The sequence below is a fragment of the Rhinolophus sinicus genome, chromosome 14, assembly GCF_057876585.1.
Source record: "Rhinolophus sinicus isolate RSI-liver-muscle chromosome 14, RSI-T2T, whole genome shotgun sequence".
Classification (NCBI taxonomy): Eukaryota; Metazoa; Chordata; class Mammalia; order Chiroptera; family Rhinolophidae; genus Rhinolophus; species Rhinolophus sinicus.
In genome coordinates, this window is record NC_142514.1 from 138,321,381 (window position 1) to 138,345,840 (window position 24,460).

General features: G+C 55.1%; 1 protein-coding gene across 4 annotated transcripts; it reads left to right on the top strand.

Annotated features, from left to right (window-relative positions):
- The first annotated feature begins 886 nt into the window (after window positions 1–886).
- On the top strand, window positions 887–21,877 carry WNT11 (Wnt family member 11). 4 transcript variants are annotated; one of them, XM_019726444.3, is made up of 6 exons: window positions 887–1,298; window positions 5,014–5,195; window positions 13,114–13,349; window positions 15,057–15,334; window positions 17,747–18,039; window positions 20,987–21,877. In XM_019726444.3, the coding sequence occupies exons 2-6, from the start codon at window positions 5,110–5,112 to the stop codon at window positions 21,159–21,161; spliced, it is 1,068 nt and encodes a 355-aa protein (XP_019582003.1). In that variant the 5' UTR covers window positions 887–1,298; window positions 5,014–5,109; the 3' UTR covers window positions 21,162–21,877. The 4 variants fall into 4 exon arrangements, with proteins under 4 accessions (XP_019582003.1, XP_019582002.1, XP_019582004.1 ...); XM_019726443.3 differs by having other exon boundaries at window positions 887–1,189; XM_019726445.3 differs by lacking the exon at window positions 887–1,298 and adding an exon at window positions 1,627–2,044.
- Window positions 21,878–24,460: the final 2,583 nt, after the last annotated feature.

Below are 24,460 nucleotides of genomic sequence, written 5' to 3' on the forward strand. Positions count from 1 at the left end.
TGGGGAGGAGACAGAAGCCATGGAAACCTCAGCACCTGACCCAGCACTTAGAAAAGGGGAGGGAGGTGGAGCCTCAGCCAGGAAGTCTAAGGTGGGGGGTTAGGGGGATGGGCACTCACCCAACCAGTCTCAGGGAAGTTGCCCCAGAAACATAGCGCCAGCCCCAGGTTTACACGGCGCAGAAAGCAGCTCTGTCGTCCCCTTTAGCTTTTGAAACCTAGTCCTCCGCTGGTGGCCCCCTGGGGACGGAGGCAAGGTGCTCAGAAGACTCTTCTGGAGCTAGGACTCCTGCCTGATTGGTACCTACGGTTGACAGTGCGCTTCCCAGCGCACAGCCCTGCGCCTCCTTTCTTCGCAGAGAGCTCAGGGTGGTTGATCCCTTTCCAGTTACTGGAACTAGAGGTCGGAAAGCTGACCCCAAAAAGGACTGAGTGGGAAGCCAACACAGCTCTGACTCCCGACGCCTGTAGTAACCGAGTTGTAGGACGAACACCTAGTGATGCCCACCCGGGCTCGGTACGAGACCTAAGTGGGACTTTTCTCTGAGCTTTGGCTTCCTCCTCTGTCAAACCAGACAGGTTAAAGTCCCCTGCCCAGCTTGCTGCGAGGTTTAGAAACCAGCCCTACCTGGGCCCCACGAGGCGCAGGCACTCAGTAGGATCGCAGCAGGCATGCTTGGTAAACACCAGCTATAGTTAGTAAGTCCTCTCTTTCTAACCCAACATAGGGTGTGGAGTCCTGCGCTGCTGGCACCGCGGGTCCGTGGCATCCGCGGGGACCTCGTCCCCGCCCCCCGCGCGCGGCGGGAGCCACCCGGTGGGGTTTCAGCGCGCTGACGTGGGCGGATCAAAGCGGCTGCCGCGCCTTATAAAAGCAGTTTGGGCGGCCCGCGCTGGAGACCGTGCCCCGCCAGAAGGAGAGCTGGGGCGCGCCGGCAAGCACAGGCCCCGGGAGCCGAGACAAGCCCAGAGCAGTCTGACTCCGCACCACGGTCCCGGCGAGACCCGAGCCGGTCGCGGCTTGCTAGGATTCCGGGCGTCGTTCTCCCGCCGCTTTGCGAAGAGGGCGCCCTCGCCGCCTGCCCAGCTCCGAGAGCGCTCCGGTCCGCTGCGGGCCGCGCTCGCCGCTCCCCAGCGGGCGGGAGCACCAGGGCACTCAGGGCGCGCCCGGCCTCTGAGAGCCCCAGGAGGTGAGCAGTGACCGCGGGTTGCCGGCGCGTGCTCATCAGGGACCTGCTAGGGCGGGGGTCGTCCGAGTCCGAGGGGAACGGCGCGACTCCGTTAGGCACCTACTCCGGGGTAAGCAAACTATGCCTTCCTCCACACTTTTCTGCGGCACTCCGAGGAATCGCCTTACCCAGAGCAGCTGCAGGGGCTGGGGACGCGGGCTTTCCGCGGAGGAGTGATGGAGGTGGGCTGTGCGGTTTCTGCGGCCGACCTCGAGCCTTCCCGGCCCTGTTCCCCCCATCGGACCCCCTCCCTCCCTGTCGGCCTGTGGATGAGGTCATGCCCGAGCCATCCCGGGCGTGGGGGACTTGGATCCTGCGGCAAAGGGTGTGTGACGGGGCGGGAGAGGGTGGCAGAAGGCAGAGAACCACCGCAGTTCCTACCAAATTGGAGGGTGGGGGTGAACGCTTCGCTTTGAGACGAGCTCCCAGAAACGGCGAGGAGGAGGCAGGACAGAGAGTTTGTTTACAGACCTGAGCTCCAGGCTGGGGGTGGGGAGGAGGAGAGTCCTGTCCCAGCATCGAGGCACATCTGGAGCCACCCCGAACATCTGGCTGAGCTCAAGTACAAGCCCCACACCTCCCACCTCCCGGCGCTGAGGTGCCTCCATGACTCTCACAGTACTTAGGCGCTCAGGATCGGGCTCAGATTGGTAGTCGGAGGTACCCCGAGTACCCCCACCCCACCCTTGCCACTTCCAAAATAGCCCGTCTCGCGGGTAACCCGGCGCGTCGTCCGCAGCGGAGCAGACACATCGCAAGACTCAAGTCGCTCGGGTCAAAGCCGGGCTCCGGGCCTGGCCTCGTTCCGCGTCGCAGGTAACCTTGAAGCGGTCGCTCAGCGTCACCGGCTCGCGAGGTCCGCTCTGCGAACTGCGCAGCCGGAGGCTTCAGGCCCGGCGGGTGCCGGACCTTATGCGCGGCGTGAACACGCTGCCCCCGCGCTCGGTGCCAGCTCTCGGCCCAGCGCGGGCTCATCTGGGTGGGGGAGGCTCGGATGGTCCCTGCCGGCTTGTCCCAGAGGGACGGCCACCCTAGCAGCGGGGTTTCCAGCGATTTCCAAAGCCCAAGCCTTATAACCACCTGTTGGAGCGGGGCTGCGGCTAAGGAGCTAGAGGTGCCGACATGTGCACAGCCCAGGCGGTCCCTTCTCTCGCCCGCGGCAAGCGAGGTGCCTTGGACCTTATCCCCAGTGGGGTTAGGAAGGGACCGCTGATCTCTCTAGACACTGCGCTTAGACGCGGGCCGACTACGCGCCTTGTCCCAAGGGAGGCTCGCACCAGGTCTGAAGCAAGGGGGCAGTTCGCGGCTGCCCACGGCAAATGGGTGTTTTATAGGACGACCAGAACTGATAGGGCACTTACACGGCACCTCATCCCATCCCCAGACAGGGACACGGGCCCAGGAAGAGGAGGGGACATGCATAGAGTCCCACGGCATCGGAGCTAACAACCGATTCTACTACAAACCCCGGATTTAGCGCCCCCTGGCGGGCCGGGGGCTCCGGGAGACCAGTGCGCCCTGACCCGCAGCGCTCAGGCTGAGGGTGACCCAGCGGCCCGCGCGGCTGTCCTGGATTCTCTTACACTCTACACGAATAATCCCATCAGCACCCAGAGGACCAGGCCAGGCACTGCCTCCCCCAGCAATGTGCTGGGGCGGTGGAGGGAGAAGCCCGGGACCACCAGGGCAACTCGGAAAGAGCCGTAGTAGCCGGAGGCCTGGGTTCCCGTGCACTGTGTGACCCGGGCGTCCCCTCCTCTCTCTGGGCAACTTGGGCTGGACACGGATTCCCCGCTGTGAGTCTGTGCTCTCCTCCCTCCGCGTGCGGTCCTTTTCCCCTTCCCACCCAGAAATGTTGGGCGAGTGGTGAGGGGGACACACTTTGCGAGGGGTGGGGGGCGGAGAGAGACAGTGACTGGAGATTTGATCTTCCCTCCCCCATATCCAGTCCATATTTTTCTCGATCTCGGGAGTACAGCAAACTTTCAGGACCAGTAACACAAAGTGGATACAGGCGGGGTAGGAGGAGGGGTCTCAGTTACACTGAGAATCCCCCTGGGACCCCAGCTTTGACTCGCATGTTTGTAGCTGGTGCCTGTATTAGGAGCCTAGCGGGAGACTCTGCGAAAGAAAAAAATAAATGTAATTCAGGGTTTCTCCCTGCCTTGCTCTAGGTTATGCCGGAAGGCTCCAGAAAACAGTGGGGTTTCAAATTTGTGTGTGTGCTTAAGGCACACACTCCACAGGTATACCGAACAGTGGAAACTTCGGCAGAGGGGAGCTCAAACACCGGCAGACTGCTTGGAGGCTGGAAAGACCTCAGGAGATGCGTGGCGAAGTCCAGTCCCTCGTTTTTACAGAAGGGGAAACCGAGGCTGGTGGCGGTAGAGAGCTTGCCCCAGCTCGCACAGCCACATCAGAACGCCACCTTCCCGCTCAAGCTCCCACACTAAGGCGGGCGCCTCCTTTTTCCAACTCCCCAAATCCTTTAGAAAGGAATCCCTTTGTCTCTGCTCCTCCCTAAGGGAGAGGAGCTGGGCTGTGAATGTCTCCAGGCGAACGCCAGGTGTTAGTAAATTTGGGGAGAAGCTGGGAAGGAAGTTAATGAGGCGAGAGTGAAGAGAAAAAAAGAAGAAAAAGAAAAAAGCCGGAGAAAGCGGTACTGTGGCTTGCGGTTGGGACGGGTAGCGACTGCTCCGCAGCCCCAGGGCGCCGCCTGGCGGCCGAAGGCGGCATATCGCCGGCCTTGTGAACTTCCCTGCTCAGCCAAAGCCAGGCTGCCCCTCCTTGGCCTCAGGCCTGGGCACCAACTGACCCTACGAAGGGGGACAGCTGGGGGACTAGGAGACCCGGCATCCTGAACAGCCCTTACTGTACAAAAACCTTTCCCATCCTATTTCTCAACCTCCCCTTCGCAGACTGAGAAATATGCCCAGAGCAAGCCCCTACGTCCTTGTCGTCTCCTGGTCCATGATCTCACCGGACACCCAAATAGACAGGAAGTAGAACACGGGGCGTGGACCTGTGCTCAATGGCTGGAAACCCCATTTCACATCTCTGCACATTAGTCTTCTTTCTCATCCGTGAGATGGGGGCAGTGGTACTCCTCACAGGGTTGCTGTGAGGAGCAAATGAGATCTGTTAGGTGAACGTTCTTCATCTCAATTCGAATCACAGTTGTGTCCACAGCTTACAGAGGGGGTCAACTGAGTCCCAGTGTGTGTGGGGGGAATCACCAGGCCATAAGATAATAATTGCTATTGTGGAGATAAGAACCCAGATTCTGGGCTGAGACGCTGCTCCTTCTCTGGCCCGCGGGAGGCCTCCGCCACGACCCCCCTCCGCCCTCTCCTTTCCGTTCCTCCAGAGCTCCGTGTGTCTACCCCGGTTTCTTCCTCTACTTAGTGTCTTGCAGCCTCGGTCTCTGAGCGTCTCTTCCTCTCGCGGTCTCTCTGTCCGGTCTCTCCGATGTCTCTGGTCCTGTCGCCCCCTTCCCTTCCTGCCGGCAGCCAGGATCCCAGCCGGAGTGGCATAAAGGAGCGACCCGGCCCCGGGCAGTGCTAGGTGGACACGCCCTCCGCCGCGCTCCGGCGGCACCTAATTCGAGCCAGACGCCGACAGAGTCCCGGGCTGTGCCGGGCAGGAGGCGACGTCCGCGTCGTGCTTGGCCTCCCCGGGCCCGGACCCCCCCTTTGTAATTTGAATAAAACGTCCCCCCCGCCCCCGCCGCGGCCCCCGCCCTGCGCAACGCCCTAACCCGCTGCCTCCGCTCTTCCCGACTGCAGGCGGCCAGCGCGAGGACGAGCGGCGGTGGCCGTGAGCGAGGCGGCTCTTCGACGCGGCTCCTGCAGGGTGCGACCCCTGGGCGCGCCCGCCCTGCGATGATGAGGGTGCGGCCGCAGGTCTGCGAAGCATTGCTCTTCGCCCTGGCACTCCAGACCGGCGTGTGCTATGGTATCAAGTGGCTGTAAGTAGGGACCCCGCGTCCGCTCAGATGGGCCCCGAGATGGGGGCGGCGGGGAGCGTTAAGAGGCCTCCTGGATGGAACGAGTGCTCCCCAGACCTGGGAGCAGAGGTTGGCTTTGGGGTCATGGGCCAGTCACTCTTTTTAAAACTTTACCTCCTCTGTACAATATAGTCCTTATGTCCCAGAGGGTTTCGAAGCAGGAGCGAGACGGGCGTGGAGGGCGACGGAATTATCCTGTGCAGCCGAGGGCTGCGCAAGACCTCCCCAGGGGCAGACAGGAAAAGACAGCGTGGGCCAGGCACGCAGTCAAAAGGGTCTGCGCCCTGCACATGGGGCCTGCTCAATGTTACATCCTAGCTGGAGGTCCTCAAACAATCCTGACCCCTCCTCCACATGAGTGACCTTGGGGAAATGTCACACAAGCCCTGGGAGCCTCAGTGTCCTCTGTCAAAGGAGGGTAGGCATCTGCACCTCACTCAGATCAGAGGAGAAGCGGCTCTTGAAAGAACCTCGTAAACTGTCAGATGCTATGCACATGTGAAGGGTATTCCTTTAGATAGAAATGATTAATGGAGGGGTAGGTGGGAGAGAGAGGCGCTCTTCCATCCAACAGAAGGGAGTGCCTCCTCTGCAGGGCTGCCTGCCCTGCAGGCTGGGAGAGAGGAGTCAAACGTAGCCCCTTCCTGTAGGAGCTGCCCTCTGGACTGGAAAAAGATAAGCCCAGGCTGTAAATAACTCCAAGTGCCTTGGAGAGACCAGGGCGGTCTTATGAGGACTCAGGAGGGGGAGACCACCTGGTGGGGGCGCAACCACTTGAGACACTGGGGAGACTTTTCAGGGGCAGTGCCCCTAGGCTGGGCCTGAGGAGCCTCTGGGAGTGAGGCAGCTGGGGACCCTGTGAAGGAGGGCACTTTTGAGTGGAGGGTCTCTCTGAATGGTGGGAAAGTTCAGGACAGGACATAGTCTGCAGTTTGGGGTAGGGGGCAGGAAACTATGCAGATAAGACAGGCAGGGGACAGATTATGGAAGCTGGGGAGGGGCTGTGAGGAAAGTTGGTGGATTAGTTGAAAGACAGGACAATAGTGGCTGGGCCACCAGCAAACAGTCTCGAGGTCACCGGCCCTGCTCCTCTAGGACTGAGTTACCCATTAATTGGTGATTCAAGAGGGGAACCCCATCTTCCTGCATTTCTTATTTATAAGGAGAAGCCTGGGCTCAGCAGCCTCCCAGCCACTCCTGATTAGTTTTGTGAGAAATAAACCACCTTCCTCCTATTGCTGGTACCTGGCACTGTCCCAGCTGGTAGGAACCTCTGATCAGGGAGTCCAGCCCTCATTGCCCACCACCGCCAGCACGACCACTACCACTGCCGCCGCCGCCATCACCACCGCCATCACCACTGCCATTTTACAGAGAAGGAAATTGAGGTCTATAGAGGGAAAGGATTTGCTAAAGAGCAAAGAAGCATCAGGCCAAGAACTGGGCTTGCTCCTAGAGCATTGTGGGGGCACTGCTATTATTCCCGCGCTGCAGTGGGGATGCTGAGGCTCTAATTGTACGACATGCACAAGCCTCCAGTCTGACATGGGGCCGGATAGGGCCTGGAATACATGGCTAGCTAAGCCCAACATCCATTCTCTCCCCACTGCATAGTTAAGCTGCCACAAAAATGGGTACAACTCAGTGTCTGCCTTAAAGGGGCTCCTGGCCTCTTGGGGGAGGTGGACATGTATGAAAAACAAAGTGGACTTCAGCCTGTGTCTTTGGAGAGGGAATGTGGGGGTCAAGAGGAGAAGCAGTTAGTCCCACCTAGGCGAGGTGACTTTGGGCTGGGCTTTGAAGGATAGGTAGGATTTTGATGGCTAAGAATGGAATGCAAAGCAGGCACCCTAGGCAGGAGGGGAAACCTGGGCAAAAGCATAGAGACGGGATGGAGCAGGTGGGGAAACAGAAACCAGGAATTAGAGGAGCCTGCTCGTAAATCCCAGACACTGTTCCAGGAGCTTTAGTCACTTAATTTTGATAATACTCTTACGAAGTAGGTGATACTCTTATTGCTACAATTTTATAAATGAGGAAATGAAGGTACAGAGAGGTTAAGTTACTGACCCAAGGTCACACAGCTAGTTAATGGTGACTGTGGGATCAGAACCCAGACAGAAGGGCGCCACAGAGCCAAACCTATTGATAGTTGTTAAGCTCTTGCTGGAGTTGAAGATAGAGGGGAGGTAGGAGAAGGAGTGGAATTTAAGAATAACAATCATTGTGTCTGTGTGTGTGTGTACAGTTGACCCTTGAACAACATGGGTTTGAACTGCATGGGTCCACTTGTACATGGATTTTTCCCAATAAATACCTGTACTGTTTTCTATCCACGGTTAGGTGTCCGCGGATATGGAGGACCAGCTGTATGCATTGATCAATGCCATTTTGTATAGGGGACTTGAGCATGCATGGATTTTGTTATCGACAGGGGTCCTACAATTAATCCTCTACAGATACTGAGGGACAACTTAAGTTTTGGGGCAGTCAAAAGTTATACGCAGATTTTTGGCTACACAGGGTGGGGGCATTGGTACCGCTGACCCCTGAGTTGTTCAAGGTTCAAATGCATATGGCCTCGCTACATGTGTAGCACAGTTCTAACTAGTATATTGTTTCATTTAAATTTCCCAACTACCCCGTGAGGTGTGCTCTGCTATCACACCCATTAAACAGAAGAGGAACTAACAGGGTGTCAACAGCTAGTAGGCAGCAGAAGCAAGATTTGGAGTTACACTGTCTGGTTCTGTGGCCTATTGGTCTCTATTCCCTCCTGTCCTCTCTTCCACCCTCTCCCCCATACCCCCACCCCCAGATACAGGATAGTTGGGGACAGGGAAGCATACAGTGCGGGGCAGGGGGGTGGGGGGGAGGCTGGGGACTCATCCAGGAGGCTCAGCTGTCCTGGGATTGTCCCCGGGATTCCTGCTGCCTTGGCCTTTAGAAAGTGAGCTAAAGATGAAAGGGGCATTTGACATGGGAACTGAAACCAGATGTGGCTGAGTGACCTGGAATGCCCACCTGTTGGGGACCTGGGACTCAGTCTGAGTTTCCTGGTAGGATGGAGAGTAAGGAAAGGGGGACAGAGCCTGGCTGCCTATGGAAGCAGCTGACCAGAAATAACCTGGGGAACCCCGTCCCTACTTCACCTCCCACCGAAGTCAGGTGCTGGGAGACTCTCAGACCTGCCAGTTTCGGGGGACCCAGCTGGACTGTCCTCCTTCTTTGGCTGCCCTAGATCAGGGGATTCCAGCCTCCTGTAAACCTCTGGGACTGCCAATGACGGAAAAGGCCCAGAGTGTCTAGGAGGGCCCATAAAAGCCACCCCACCTTTCCTGGGCAGCCCCAAGCCTGCTGCTCGATCGGGGACCAGGCCTCGCGAGGAAGAGTCCCAGGAATCTCCATAAGTAACAGAGCTGCCGCAGAGTGGGTGGAAAGAGCAGACCAAAGCTGGGAAACCTGGGTCCCAGCCAGAGCTCTGCCAGTTCGCTAGCTACTAGCCAGGCCTCAGGCAAATCAGTCACTATAGCCTTGGAACCTAAGTTTCCTCATCTCTAAAATAGGAGTGAAAAAGCCCTAGCCCGGAGTCTGGGAGGCCTGGGTGCTAGCTTGGCTCTGCCTCTGATTGGCTGTGTGTGGGTCTGGGCAAGCCGGCCATTCTCTGGGCCTCAGTGTCCCCACTTACACAGTGGAGTGGGAAAACCGAGGCTCAGCAACAGGCAGTGACGTGCCCAAGGTGGCATGCTGGGCGAACAGCTAGCTGAGTTGGAGCTGAAACTCAGGTCTCTGTTCCCCAGCCATTCCCAGGAGAGCCCCCACCTCCCGAATGAAGAAACCCCGGCCACGCCAGCAGCACCCTTAGTGCAGGCCTTGCCTGTGAACTCTCTATTCCCTCCTGTCCTCTCTTCCACCCTCTCCCCCATACCCCCACCCCCAGATAAACCAAAATGTTTTCAATTAGGGGTCTGCTGCAGTGAGGCAAGCCGGGAGAGATGTCCAGACGGGTAACTCCCCCGCCTCCTGCCCTAATCCTTGATTACCTCCCCAAGGGGGACTTAGTTAGATACGGTCATTACCACTAATTACCAGATGACCGCATCGCCCTCCTTGGGAGCGGAATCTGCTGCCTCCCCCCCCTACCTCCTGCCCCCCTGATCTCCTGGCCTGCACACTCCCGTGGGCGGGCCTCCCCCTCCACGATGAGCAGGCCTCTCTATCCCAGCCATTCTCTCCAGTAGCTCCGTTAGCATTCACCTTGCACCCACCAGAGGCCTCAGACCACTTCCTATTTGTCCTCCACCCACCTGGGCAGCCTTAGCATCATCTGGAAGCTTCCTCACTATGGTGTCCCACATAGCACCTTCTCTCACTGCCAGCTGGGGAGGCGAGTGCTTTGTGACTTCAGAGATGGACAGGCTGAGACCCAGAATGGCCCAGCGTTCCCAGGTACCAGGAGCACAGAGCACAGTGCCCAGGGAGCTGCAGAACTGGGCACTCAGGAATGGCCTGAAGTGAGCTCCCCAGGAAAGGCTCAGCTCATGTTACCCTATTTCTTGGCTTGAGAAGGCGTGCAGGGAGAGGACCTGGGAGGGAGGCAGCCCACGCTCCTGCAGTGCCCACTGCGTGCTTGGTACTGCACCAGGGGTTTTCTGGTGTATCTCATGGAATTCTTCCTGTTGTGACACAGAAAACTGGCTCAGTGGGGAAGGGAGAAAGTTGGGTGAGGTGAAGGGCAGAGCAGGCTCAGGACAGACTGAGTGTCCTGAGTGTCCAGTTCTGCAGGGAGGGGACCCAGGAAGGGGAGGCCAGGTCTGCAGGAGAGGCGTGTCAGGAGGAGGCAGAGTACCCAGGCGCTGGCGTGCCTCAGTGTCCTCCTCTGTGCAAAGAGCGGATAATAAGCGATTCCAGGCCCACCCCTCTGGGCATTGCGAGAATGGGATGAGGCATGACATGAGAAGCTCTGCAAACTGCGAGTGTTGTGCCCACGTGGAGGCTGCACCTGTGGACAGTGTCTGCTGGAGGAGCGGTCACACTGAGGGGATGGCCTCTGCCTCTGGGTGGTCACACCTCACCCAGTACAGGCGTAGGAAGTCAAACCACAGGTTCCCTCAAGGTGTCGATGTGTAGGCGGGCCTCAGTGGCTCGGAAGGCCAGGTGGGAACAGACTGTTCACTTCAGTCAAGAAACCATGCCTGAGGTCTGCTCTGCATGCCAGGTACACCAGACATTCCCCTCTCATGGTTTGGGAGGTGTGGGTGTGCCAGGGGTCACAGTGAGGGGGGACTGCCCAGGACAATCACATCGATCTCAGAGAGCCTGGCTTGTGTGTGCTGCCATAACTGTGGACACCAGGCCATGCCCATTTACCCTGAGTCTGCTTCCTGGGCTTCTGGAAGATTTCTACATTTTGGGACTGTAGGATGGGTGGGGCCTGGCAGAGAGTGAGAGGCAGGAGGAAGCAAAGTAACCTATTAGTACTTAATGTAGAACATATTATCTCATTCAGTCCCTATAAGACTTCTGGGAGCCCCATTTTGTAATTGATGCTCAGAGAGGGGTAGCAATTTGCCCCAAATCGCACAGCACATGGAGGGCAGAGCTTGAGCTAGAACCCAGGTTTTCTACTCCCTGTGGTCCAAGATTCACTGGGCCACAGGGGGATCCCACTTATGGATGTTCCAAATGCTTTGCACTCATTATACATTATATTATGTAAATCTTGCCATTACCTTTTGAAATAGAAATTACCATTTTCTTATAATAGATGAGGACCACGAGGCCCAGAGAGGTTGGGTAATTTACCCAGGTCACACAGCTGGTGCCCAAAGCCTGTGCTTTTCCCTGGGTCAGCCCATGAGCTGGAACATCTGGGTCTTATAACTGTTGATAGGTTTATGCAGTTATTAGATGAGGGGCTCCTTGAGGAAAGAATCTATGTCATGTTCATTACCAAATGAGCCTGGGAAGAATTGGTGCTTAGTATTAGGTTGGTGCAAAAGTAATTGCAACCTTTTAAAAGGTTAAAAATAATTGCAAAAACCGCCATCACTTGTGCACCAACCTAATACACATGTCTTCCACAAGTAGATCAAATTAATTTATTCATTTAGGTACAAAAGCAGGGGAAAGGCGTTCTGGCATCAGAAAAAGCCTGGGCAAAGGCATGGTGGTGTGACAGTCCCTGAAAGGGAAGCAGGAGTCTGGACACACAGGGTACAAGGATGAGAGGTTGGAGAAGTCAGAGAGCTAGGTTTGGAGGGGCCTTGAATGTCAGGTGGTAGCCCTCGGCTTTGAGTAAGCGGGCGTAGGAGGCTGCCTGCTGGTAGGACAAGACCATGAAGGCAGTAATCATAGAGCTTCCATCAATGTGCCCCGACCACTGCGTGTCAGAGCCAGGCAGAGCCATGATGCACACTGTCTGAGGTAATCGTTCAGATAATGCTGGCAAGTTGCTGGGAGAGGACAGGTTAAGTGACTTGCTCAAGGTCACAGGGGAAGTGACAGAGCCAGCAGTCTACCCAGGCCTGTGCTGTTCTTTGACACAAGCCTAGGGATTCTGGGGTCACGGCCTCACCGGGTCTGAGCCCCAACCTTGGGCGAGGAGTGCTGTGGGCACTGGGGCTACAGATTGGCCTGTTCTTGACCCATGTCCCTCCAGGGGCTCTGCTGGGTGGCTGAAGGCCAGCTCGCCCTGGGGTAGGGGGCGAATCTATATGGAACCCTTTAAGGCTGTGGGGTCTCTCTAACCTGCGCTTAAAGGAGGTGCTGCTTGATGCAGTCTGCTGCTCAGAGAAGGCCTGGGGGAAATGGCTGATCCAGGATGGACCCCTGCTCCTCAAGTCTTGGAATCCCGGTGCTCAGCGCCAGGATCTGGGAACCTCTTAGGTCCTATAGCGTCAGCAGTGTTCATAGAGAACCCCTAGGCCAGCCTTTCTCAAAGCAGGGATGAGGTCAGCACTCCTCCAAGACCTTTGTGCTCAGCAGACTAGGAGTTAAAACAAAATCAAGCCTGTGGCTTTGCTGCCTCACTTCTCAGAGCCTTTAAAATGTAAATGTATGTCATGCTTCTCCAAGGCATTACTAGTATATCATGTTCCCCAAATGTGCTTGACCACGGATCCCTTTTTTCAGAGTGTTTCATTGGAACCCATTCTGGGAAATACATTTATAGGCACACACCCTGAGGTCCAGAGACAGACAGTGATTCATCTAAGGTCACACAACAAGTTAATGGCTATGTCTAATTTATCACAAAATGAACGGTTCTTTAATAATAATCCCTTGCATGTATGTGGGACTTTACAGCCTAATGAACGAGTCTAATAATTAAATGAAGCAATGACAAGAGTCTCCTAACTTATTAGTAAGGGGCTGCTATGGGGCTGTGGTTGTGCATATAGTAAGTGATCAACTGATAATAGGTATTGTTACTACTATGACTATCATAAGCTAGTACTTAGCACAATGTCTGGCACATAGTAAGTACTCAGTGTTGACTGAATGAAGAGTAATAATAATTCACAGCTGTGTGGGAACTAAATAAAGGCAATGGATGGGAGTGCCTTGCGAACTGAGAAATTGTTTATCGTTAGTAGAATTATAATCAAGCTTACATAGGATGGCGGACATGATCCCATGTTATGAATGAGGGCCTGAGACCCAGAAAGGGACAGTGACCTGCCCAAGGTCACAGGGGGGCAGGAGGGGAAGCCATTGTTCTGCTGGGAATGGCTCTTTGCCTTTTGGTTTCCTGGCTCCTTCCAGCAAAGGCTCCTGTGCCCATTGAGGAGTTGCTGGGGCCAGGAGGTTGGAGGTGATGGGGCCCCTCATGCGCCTGTCTTTCCTTTCTTCATTGTTGCCTTTTGGCGGCGTGCAGGGCGCTGTCCAAGACGCCAGCAGCCCTGGCGCTGAACCAGACGCAGCACTGCAAGCAGCTGGAGGGCCTGGTGTCAGCGCAGGTGCAGCTGTGCCGCAGCAACCTGGAGCTCATGCGCACCATCGTGCACGCCGCCCGCGAGGTCATGAAGGCCTGCCGCAGGGCCTTCGCGGACATGCGCTGGAACTGCTCCTCCATCGAGCTGGCCCCCAACTACCTGCTTGACCTGGAGAGAGGTAGGGAGCCAGTGGGGGCTGCCAGGGGCTGCGGAATGCATGCAGGTGCAGGTGGATGAATTCAGGCATAAATCCATGTGTGTTTAGATAGGTGGGTGAATTCATGGGTGGATGGATGGATGGATAGATGAATGATGGGTAGATGAATGAATAGGTGGATGATGGACGGATACACAGAAGGCTACAGGCGTGAATGGATGGATGGGTGGATGAATTAATCCTAGATCTGGGTATTTAGGCATGAATTGATGAATGAATAAACATGGAGAGAGTAAATATACCAGTGCAGGGGAGCCCGAATGACAGCACAAATGGACATGTACCATAATGCGTGAATGAAGAAATGAATAATGCCAGAGAGGCTCTTGGGAGGCGAGTATAGAACGTGGGTGGTAGAACCACCCTTGGGGCATGCTGATGTTCACAGGTAATTCTAAATCTGGCCGACTGAAGTGTTTGCGGGATGCCCAGAGTGACGTGGGTATTAAAGAATACCTGTGGAGGAGACTACCTGAAGGAGGTGGCTTCTGGGGTGGATTTGGGGGTCATGTGTACAACAGAGAGGCTTTTGATGGGCAGGAATGCCCTAATGGATCTAATCTCTTCCCTGCACGGTAACAACTAATGCTTGCGTAGCACTTGACAAAGCTTCCACCATTCCTGAATTATTTGAACTTTAGAGATAGCCTGAGAGGTAGGTATTATCACATACACCCCCCCCCCCCCATTCTGCAGTTAAGGAAACCGAGGCTTGAGAAGGGGAGGTGACTGACTAGTTAAGAGACGGAGCCAGGGTGAGGACCCAAGGCCAGGAAACGCTACAGCCGAGGGACATTGGGCTCCGCAGGAGTTTACTAGGACTGCTGTGACAAAGTACCGTACATGGGGCTGGGTGTTCAAACAGCAGAAATCTATTGTCTCACAGCTCTGGAGGCTGGACATCTGGGATCTAGGTGTCGGAAGGGCCGTGCTCTCTCTGAAGTCTGTAGGGGAGGGTCTTCCCGGCCTCTTCTTAGCTTCTGGTGGTGGCTGGTGGTTTTCGGTGTTCCTTGGCTTGTAGCTGTATCACTCGAATCTCTGCCTCTATCACACGACCTTCTCCCTTTATGTGTCTCTGAATCCCAAACTGTCTTCCTCTAAGGACACCAGTCGTTGGATTAGGGCGCACTTTGATCCAGTATGACCTCATCTCAATTACACCTGCAAAGACCTTATTTCTAAATAAAGTCATATTCACAGGTACCAGGGGTCAGGACTTGAGCAGGTCTTTTTGAGGACACATTTCAGTCCACAGCAGGCTCTTTGCACATTTATCTTGCCCATCAGGTCCTGAGTGCTTTGTGGAGCTCAGAGATTGGGCCTTCGTTTCTCTAAAGCAGCCCAAAATGCTGAGTGCAGGACAGGTGCGGGAAAGTACGGTATCATGAGTGGTGGGAGTGAGGGTGTGCCTGTGTGGGGCTCTGCAAGCGCGTGTGTGCGTGTGTGTGTGTGTGTGTGTGTACAAGTCAGCTAATATATTTGGGGGAGAATGTGGGGATGACAGATTAATGGCCCTAGGGCTGTCCTTCACCTGCTCCACCTGTTTGCAGCCCCTGTCCCAACCTGACCTCCCAGAAGCAGGGAGGGGCCCAGGAGGAGGCCCTCAGGCCTGGGTTGGGTACTGTCCCTGGGTCACTCCACCCTGGCTGACCTCACACTGCCCCACAGGGACCCGGGAGTCTGCCTTCGTGTATGCGCTGTCGGCAGCTGCCATCAGCCACGCCATCGCCCGGGCCTGCACCTCCGGCGACCTGCCCGGCTGCTCCTGCGGCCCTGTCCCAGGTGAGCCACCCGGGCCCGGGAACCGCTGGGGAGGATGTGCGGACAACCTCAGCTACGGGCTCCTCATGGGAGCCAAGTTTTCCGATGCTCCTATGAAGGTGAAAAAAACAGGATCCCAAGCCAATAAACTGATGCGTCTACACAACAGTGAAGTGGGGAGACAGGTAACCACCCACCCCAGATGGTTGTGCTTGTGCCAATCGGCCAGAAAAGGCCACCCAGTGTGCCCCAATGGAGAGGGTGGTGGGAGGGAGGGGGGGGGCGGGCCCTGATACACCCACACTGATATGTTCCTGGCCTCCTCAACTCTTCCCTCTCCAGCCAGTTGGGACTTGCCTGGCTCCTCCTCCTCCAGGAAGTCCACTGGGACTTGGGTTAGAGAATGTTGGCAGAGAAGAAAGAGCATTGAGCTAGGAGTCAGGAGCTCTGGTTCCTCTGGCACTTGGCTCTGTAGGCAAGTCACTTCCTCTCTGGCCTCAGTTGTTCCCATCTATAAAATGGAAGGTTTGGTGCTCTCGAGTCTCCATTGGCAATGTGCCTCAGGTTCTTCCCCTGCGGCTCTGGGCCAATGCTGGGTGTGGGAGGAAGCATGGAGAAGGCTGAGGGGCAACAGAGCCTCAACCTAAGGAGGCGTCTCCTGGGATCTGATGGGAGCTCCCTCCTGGCTCCAAAACCTACCCAACCTCCAAAACACATTTTCCCCCAACATCTGTTATCAATTTTTCCTTAATTCCTTACCTCATTCCACAAAAGTTTGAGTGAGTGAATGAATGGATCTTTTTATTTTTTTAAACTAAAAAAAACAACACACACCTTTATACCAATCTGTGTGCCAGATATTGTGTCTGGATGCTTGATGAGTTTTCTCTCCTGTGGTCCACAAACTGCCTGTAAGAGGTGCTGCTACCTCTTCTTACAGATGGGGGCGGAATGGGGTCCCGCAGGGGCAGGGTGTCGGCTGCAGGTGGCATCTTATGATTTCCGCTTTGCAGCCTTGTGAGGCCCATTTTACAGAGGCACATTGGACTTATCCCTGGGGCCCTGATGCCAAGCAGCTGGCCTCTCAGGGACCATCTGTAAAAAGCAGCATTCCCTCTCCCCCACATGGAGGGCCTGTGAGGGGTCAATGGCATCGAGGATACAATGTGTTCAGTGCTGGCACACGGCTGAGCTGAGAGACCGAACAGAGTTTACCTTTCTTTGATGACTCAGAAGTACCTTCCCGCCTTTGGGAGGTTGAATGAGCCTTGCAGTTGTGTTCACTTCATTCCTGGGCTCTCCACCAGCTTTGCTGTGCCAATTCCAGATTTTATACCCAAATAGACTCCCTCATTCCCCACTTCCTGGCACCAGTGATGGAGAAGAAGCCCTGGGACCTTAGCCAGCATTCTCACTAACTCACCAAGTGATTTGGGGCAAGTCCCTGCCTTCTCTGTGCTTCAGTTTTCCCATCTTTTTGATGCAGGGGGTAGGCCCAGGGACCCATAAGCCTTGCAGCATCTGTACAGGGCAGGCAGGAGGGCTGGCCTAGACACAGGGATCTGCGACATGTGCAAAGAAGTGGGGGTTAAAAGACAGAACTGAAAGGATCTAACTCATGCCCCTCAGGTACACATGGGGAAACTGAGGTCCAGAGAAGGTGGTGGAACAGAGTCACTTCCGAAGCCAGGGCTAGAGTCTCCTCAAGCCCTAAAGCCCAAGCCTCTCTGCTCCACCAAATTATTACTTAAACTGATTTTTCAAAACCAACATTGATTTGACTTTTATAGTTCCCAAAACCTTTTCAATGAACCCTTACAATGACTCTGCAAGGTGCCAATTATGTGTTCCCTCTACATATAGAAAGACAGGTGCTGAGTGGTGAAGTGGCTTGCGGAGGGTCACCTTGCAGGAACAGTGGCCTGGAAGGGACAGCCAGCCAGGCCAGGGAACACCCCCCCACCCCATGCACTCAGCTCCTGCCTCTTCCTCCCTCCCTCCCTCCCTCCTCACCCCTTTTTTTCTCCCTCCCTTCCTTCTCTTTTACTTTTCTCCCCCTTTTTTCCAGCAAGCTCTTAGTGAGCCCCAGTTTTGTGTGAGAGAAAAAGTGTGGACCAATTAAAAGCCATGGTTTTTGGAATTGCCCTCAGACCTGTGTTCAAATCCCAGCTCCAGGATTTCCTAGCTGTGCAACCTTGGGCCTGACACTTAGCCGGTCTGAACCTTCATTTCCTCCTTTTACAATGGGGAAAGAATGAGATTTCCCGTGAAGGGCTATGGTGATGATCAGGCCTTGTTACGTGTTACAGCACTTGGTATACAATAGGTATATAAATCGCATCTGTTATCCTGCAAACCTCTCTTCCTGCCCTTCCCAGCTGCCCTGAGGTTAGAGGGGGTGCTGAGGATTTACAATGCACTCCCCCAAACTTTAGAGCAAAAGTCTCTGTCACTTGAGGCCTGAGCGGGGGATGACTACCTGAGAGCACCTAGCACGTGGTGGGGGGAGGGGGTTTGGGGGAGAGGGGTGTAGAGTCCCGGGGCAGGCCAGGGAGGGGGCCCTGGCCACCCAGCCCGATGACCTCCCCTGTCCGCAGGCTTTGCGCGCCTCTCTGGAAATGAAGTGTAAGTGCCACGGGGTATCTGGCTCCTGCTCCATCCGTACCTGCTGGAAGGGGCTACAGGAGCTTCGGGATGTGGCAGCTGACCTCAAGACCCGCTACCTGTCAGCCACCAAAGTAGTGCACCGACCCATGGGCACCCGCAAACACCTGGTGCCCAAGGACCTGGACATCCGGCCTGTGAAGGACTCAGAGCTCGTTTATTTGCAGAGCTCACCTGACTTCTGCATGAAGAATGAGAAGGTGGGCTCCCACGGGACGCAAGACAGGTAAGGGCCTGCTGCTACCCCGGCTGGAAAGGGTCAGCTATGTTGCACATTCCCCATCCCAACTCAGGGCCAGGCACACTGTCGGGCCTCAGTTAGCATTTAGGGAATGGAGCCTCTGCCCAATCAAGGGAGGTGGCCCCAGGAATGCCGATTGGAGGTGCCAGGGTTCAAGAGCTTCTGGGAATGGTGGTTGTGCATCTCGCCAAGGCAGGGGCCCCTCAGGAATAGACGCTGGTGGGATGCCCCCATCCCACCTTCCCTCTAGTTGGGGAGACAGATGGGAAGAGACAGTGACTGTATTAGGAGACGGACTAGGAAAGAGGTTGCCCGTCATACAATAGGTCCTCAGTAAATGTTTATCAAATGAACATGAAAGACAAATGTCACATAATCTGCTCATCGGACAGATGAGGACCTGAGGCACTATGGGAGGTGGGGACGTCGGCCGGCCCACAGCGGCACAGGAAGTCTACACAGAGTGGAGACAGAACCAGGGATTTTTAGAGGGGCAGCAGGAAAGGGGGGTCTGTCTGCATTCTGTAGAGCGACAGTACTCCTGTGTCCCCCACCCTGTGTGCACCCGCCTCCTGGCCCCAGCTCTCTCCCCCTGGTCCCTGGTTTCAGAGCCGGGGTTGGGGTCCCTATGGCTGGCCCCATCATGGCTGCTGAAGCGGGCTCAGGACAGGAGAGAGGGAGGGAGCACGTGGTGACTGCAGACCTACTGTGTGTTGTTGGGGCTGGTGAGGATTCAGGGGAGCAGCACTTCCCCGAGATGGTTCTGGAGAAAGGCAGCCCTGAGAAGCTATAATAGAGAAGGTTCTGCAATCATGTACATTTGGGAAATTCTCTGGCGATTCACAAGGCACGAGAACGTGTTAAAGGCTCCGAGGAATCCCACAGTAAAGGAGCTGTCTAAGCCGTGTTTCCCAGAGGTGTTTGGCTGTGGAACTCTTTTATTAAGGAGCCCCTAATAGCATTCCACAAAATGAGTGTTCTGCGGGGTTAAAAGAATATTGAACCAGAGCGAGGTGTCTGAGAACGTGTTTGGCACATATTTGGTGCCCAGCCAGCATGTGCTTCCTCCGCAGCCCACGTTCCTGTCTCCAGGAGAGGGGGGCTGGTTTGGGGGGGGTCTCTCTTCACAGACTAGGGCAGCAGGCTCTGCGAGGAGGCCCAGGCTCCCATCTGGAGGCCAGATTGAGGGGGTCGGGCAGAGTGAAGATGGAACCGGGTCAAGGCCAGGGAGACAGTAAGGAGTGAGAGTCTAGGCTGAGGCAGCCATGGTGCGTGTGATGAGAATGGGGTGGGGAGAGGAAAATTCTAGAACCTAGGGGGGCTGGGGGAGCCCGCGAGGACCCCAGAGCAAAATGAGGGTCTCCCTGGATCCGTGTGTGTGTGTGTGTGTGTGTGTGTGTGTGTGTGAAGGACAGTTTGCACCAACTCTGCAGCTTCTTAGCTGTGGGAACTGGAGCAAATCCCTTCGCCTCTCTAAGGCTCAACCTTATCTTCTGTGCAATGGGGTCAATGCCACATGCCTCGGAGGGCTGGCAAGCGACCTCTAATTATGTCTACCCAGCAGCTCCTCTGTGCTAGGCAATGTCAGTCTCTTGGGAAGGGCAGCCTGCCCTCCCTTCTCTGCACCCCTCAGCCTGTCAGCTCTACCCCTAGGACTTGCCCCGACCTACCAATGAGGAGGCCTCATCCCACAGTGCCAGCGGCCTTCCTTGCTTTCCCAGAATGCCCCCCTCACCAGGTTTCCTGTCATGCTCAGCTCCCAGGCCTTCCTCTGGGGATGGGCCTCTGCAGACATCATACAGATGGTCATCTTTTTCTGCAGTAACAAACAGCCCTGATATCTCAACAGCTTATAACCACAGACACTCTTCACACCTCTTACATAAGACAGGCGCGGGGAAGGGGAAGAGACATCAAGTGCTCAGACTGTGACAAAGTGAAGCCTAGGGGAGAGGGGAGCCCAGAGGGGCCCTGACCCAGCCTGGACATCAAGGAAGGCTTCCTGGAGGAGGAGAAACATGAGCTTTACTAGATTAGGGAATTTGGAGCTGCAGGGGGTTGCATGTAAATGAGCTTTGTCCCCGTGACAATATCCCTGTCTAGCCTGAGGTCAGCTAGAGGAACGGCCAACCTACACAGATATTTCTTCACTAGACATAAGAGCTGGTGGCCACAGAAGGATATTTGGGTTTTATAGAGGCCATCAATGTCTGTCTTCTCAAGTGATTTATAAAGAAATACAGCCCCTGCCAGCCCCTGGGTTTTCTGCCCTCTAAGAGAGGGACAGCGCACATTGGACTTGGTTTCAAGACTCCTGAGCTGAAGACCTGCTTATCCACAGACTCCTGTGAGAACTGAATAGCCTCTGCCCTTCATGGAGCCTGTTTCTATCTGTACAGTGGGCATAATAACTCCACTGACCCAAGGACCCTGCATGCCTCCAATAAGATAAAATACTGGCGAGAAGCACCTGACACATAGGGGGCAAATGGGTGACAGACCCTCTTTGTCAATGAACAGTGTGCCAGACGCTCACATCCAGTGCCATTTTGCCTGTTTCAGAATTTATCCTGGGATTCTAAAAGTAAAAACAATCTTTCCATTTGTTCTAATACAATTCAAGATTAACTATGAAAATGAGATTATTAGACAAAGTAGGTTGGGGCTCCTTCAAGTATTTAGAAGTGGAAGAAAAGAAAAAAGATGCCTCCAAGAAATAAAACACCCCTGTCATTTTCATAAATGCTTAGAACTATAGGGGAAAGTGAGAAGTACCCTTGGGGAAGAGGATTATTTAAAATTCCCAAAGACCAAGACACCTTCCCAGGGGAACTGTGTCTACAGCCGTGGTGGGGGAGGCTGAGGGCTGACTGGGAGTGTGGGACTGGGGGGGTCACAGAAGTGCTCATTAATCTCCCCTCCCCCCCCCCAGGCAATGCAACAAGACATCCCATGGCAGTGACAGCTGCGACCTCATGTGCTGTGGACGTGGCTACAACCCCTACACAGACCGTGTGGTAGAGAGGTGCCACTGCAAGTACCACTGGTGTTGTTATGTCACCTGCCGCAGGTGTGAGCGCACGGTGGAGCGCTACGTCTGCAAGTGAGGCCTGCCTGCCCCTGTGGGAGCTCCTGGGGACCCTCAGAGGCCAGCCAAGGGGCCTGAAGACACTTCGTGGATTTTTGCTTGTGAATTCCAGATGCCAGGCATGGGAGGAGGCTTGTGCTTCCACTTGGAAGCCACCAGGAACAGAAGGAGGGCCGGGACATCAAAGGAAACTGACAAGATTAAAAATAACCTGGCAGCCCGAGGCCCTGGAGTGCCCACTTGCTGCCTTCCAGGCTGGTCTAAGAAGCCCGGGGCATGGGTTTGGCAAGACTGACATGGACTTGACCTTTCAAGCCAGAGACACCAGCCTCCCGGGAAGGAAGGGGGGGTCTGCCTGCCCTCATCAGAGTGTTCTGCAGGCCCAGTCTTCGAGACCCCCGGCCCTCCCCAGGGTCGAGCCTGCTGGGCCCACCACATGGAACCACTAGCTTGGGTTGTAAATGTTTTTTTGTTTTGTTTTTTTCTTCCTCTGGGATGTGGGAGCTACAGAAATATTTATAAAACATAGCTTTTCCTTTGGGGTGGCTTGCCTCAATTCCTCTTTATATATATTTTATATATATAAATATATATATATATAATGATCTATATTTTAAACAAGCTTTTTAAACAGCTGTATGAAATAAATGCTGAGAGAACCCCAGCCCGCCCCTGCAGTCTCTGGCCTCCTCAAGTGAGCTCAGAAGATGGTGGGGCTGGCGGGGGCTCTCGGGTTTCCAGGCAAGGCGGCTTCCGATTGATGTGCCTCCCCCCTCGCTCCCCCCACCTGGCTCTGGCCCTGGTCTCCCTGTAAGAGCTCTTGGTCAAGGGCGAGGACAGACGTCTTGAAACATAAACCCAGCTGGCAGATTCTTTGTTCTTTAGGGACACACACAGGCACACACAGCCTGGCCGTGTCGTCAGACCTGCTAAGCTAGCTGCAAGGGAAAACCCAACCTGGGGAGCTGGGGACGCAGACCCAGGTTCCCTCTAACCCTGTGGGTGATCTGTGTGACCGTGGGGAAGCCTCCCTAGGCCTCAGTTTCCCCACTTGTAAAACAGAGGTAGTAGAGATTAGCGTTGGTGGTTCGGAAAGCCCTCCAGCCTCACGCTGCAGAGCAGTGAAATCTCTCTGGTTTTCTGTAAGGATTTGTTCTCTTTATGGTTGTGGGGTGTGAGGACAAGGGGGATCAAGAAGGACTGCCCGGGTTTTGGCTGAGCACTTGGACGACTGCTGAGTTTGGGGTGGAGAGAGAACTGGGTTCAGACTTGGACACGTGGAGATGATGATGTTGATTTGGTCCCAAGTGGAAATACTGAGTAGATGGGCAGATGTTCAAGTCTGGAGAGAGGCCAGGCCGAGATGCACTTGGGCATTAGCACTCAGGGTGGAATAGAAAAGCAAAGAGGACCAAGGCCTGAGCCTGGGTACTTCTGCTCCACAGGTCAGGGAGATGAAGAGGCAAATAGGCACAGAGACTGAGAAGTGACAGCCGAGGAGATGAGAGACACCTGGGGGTCCTAGCTACGGCCAAGTGAAGACGGGGTCTCTGCACACAGCACTGTCCCTCTCTGAGTTTCAGCTTTATTTCCTGGCATGTGCACCCCTGAGGAACAAGTGGAGAGTATCCTGGGGCCTGCTGTATGGTAGGCTGCCCAAAATGGAAGTAATACTAGTCACCTGTGTTGATCTGGCTGTGGCTGACCCTATGAGACAAAGGATGTAAGAGTAAACTGAATTTCTGTGCATGTGGGAGGAGATACGAATGCTGAGGGGAGGACTCTCCCTTCCCTAGAGGCCGCTAAGACATGACAGGGAATGGCTGGGGCAGAGTGAAGCCTTGGCGCCTGGACAGGATTCGGTGAAGTGAAGCAGGCACCGGGCGGGATGGCATGGGTGTGCTCCCAGAGGCTGGACCAATCACTGGGTGGGAAGAAGTGTAGCCGTCCTCCACGGCCCTGGCTGAAAGCGTGCAGCGGGGGTGGCCGGAGTCACAGAATCACAGGCTGGAAAGAACTTCAAGATAAGTCTTCTGGTCTCCTCTCAATCTGTTTTGCAGATGAGGAAATTCCAAGATGGGAAGGGCCTTTCCTGTGTTCCCAGAGCTGATAAGGGGCTGAGGGCTGGTGGTGGGGTTGCAGATACCCCAGGGCAGGGCTCCTGCCAGCATCTCTGCAGAAAACTCAGCCCTCATTGAACAAGCCCCTGGAATGTGTGCTCTCTCAGGCCGAGGGCTGCCCCTGCTCCAGAGCTTTCACTGGCTCCCCATGTTGCCTGGCCTGGCATATAAGGCCTTTTCCTCAGGCCCCAGGTGACTCTTCCAGTCACATTTCCTACAACTCTCCAGGCATCTCCTCTGCTCAGGCTGCCTCTGGGCATCTCCTGTGTTCAACAGGCCTGGAATGTCCTTTTCCCTGTTGGAAACTCACTCAGTTTTCACAGCCACCTCCACAAAGCCTTCCCCAGTGTCCTCGGGCTCCCTACAACCCTTTGAACCTTTAAAGCAGCCATCGCACTCATGATCACAGTGGCCAGCTACTGACCACTCTTTCTTCAAGGCCCATGTAAACGGCCCCCTCCTCCAGAAAGACTTCCCTGACTACCCGTGGCCTAGACCAATGGCCTCCTCTGGGTTCCCATGGCCTCTATGCTCCTCTCTGACATTGCACTGAACCAAGGCATTGTAGAGGTGTGTGCTGTGTCTGCATCTGCCTCCCCTACCTGTCTGGGGCCTCCTCATGGACTGGGTGGGAAATCTTGCTGGCGACAAACATTCTGACACCACAGAGCAATACCTGGACCTTTAAATTCTTTGGTTTGGCTCTTGGCCTGGGGGACCTCTCCAGGGCTTTGATGCAATGGTTTGAGGATTCTTACTCCAAAAGACCAACCCCATGCAGGATCCATGGGTGGTACACTGAGAGCTGAGTACATGCCTTGGAAATGCTGGATTTGGGGTGTCCTTTGGATCTCAACCGAGACAAACAAGTGGGGAAACCAGACCAGGGAACCAGAATGACTCTTGGAAAGGGTGGTAATCATAATATAAGTGCTACCCATTATTGTGCACCTACTGTGTGCTATTTCAAACACATTGTCTCAAGTCATCTTCATGGCCGGCCCCATATGGGTATTGTTATCGCCATCTGACAGGTGAGAAAAGTGAGGCTCTGAAAAGGGAGGCCACTTAGCCCAGATCTCACGCTGAGTTCACAGGAGTACAGGGCCTGGGAGCCCAGGTGTGTCTGACACCAAATCCCTTCTCACATGTTCTCACTCCAGCTAAGCACAGCGTGAGCAGTGTGGAAGGCAGAAGC

Bases quoted from the DNA above. Each gene is read 5' to 3' on its own strand.
- WNT11 (XM_019726444.3), top strand. From the start codon at position 5,110: ATGATGAGGGTGCGGCCGCAGGTCTGCGAAGCATTGCTCTTCGCCCTG. The intron at 13,350-15,056 runs GTAGGGAGCCAG...ACTGCCCCACAG, and splicing joins CCTGCTTGACCTGGAGAGAG to GGACCCGGGAGTCTGCCTTC. The intron at 15,335-17,746 runs GTAACCACCCAC...CCCTGTCCGCAG, and splicing joins ACAGTGAAGTGGGGAGACAG to GCTTTGCGCGCCTCTCTGGA.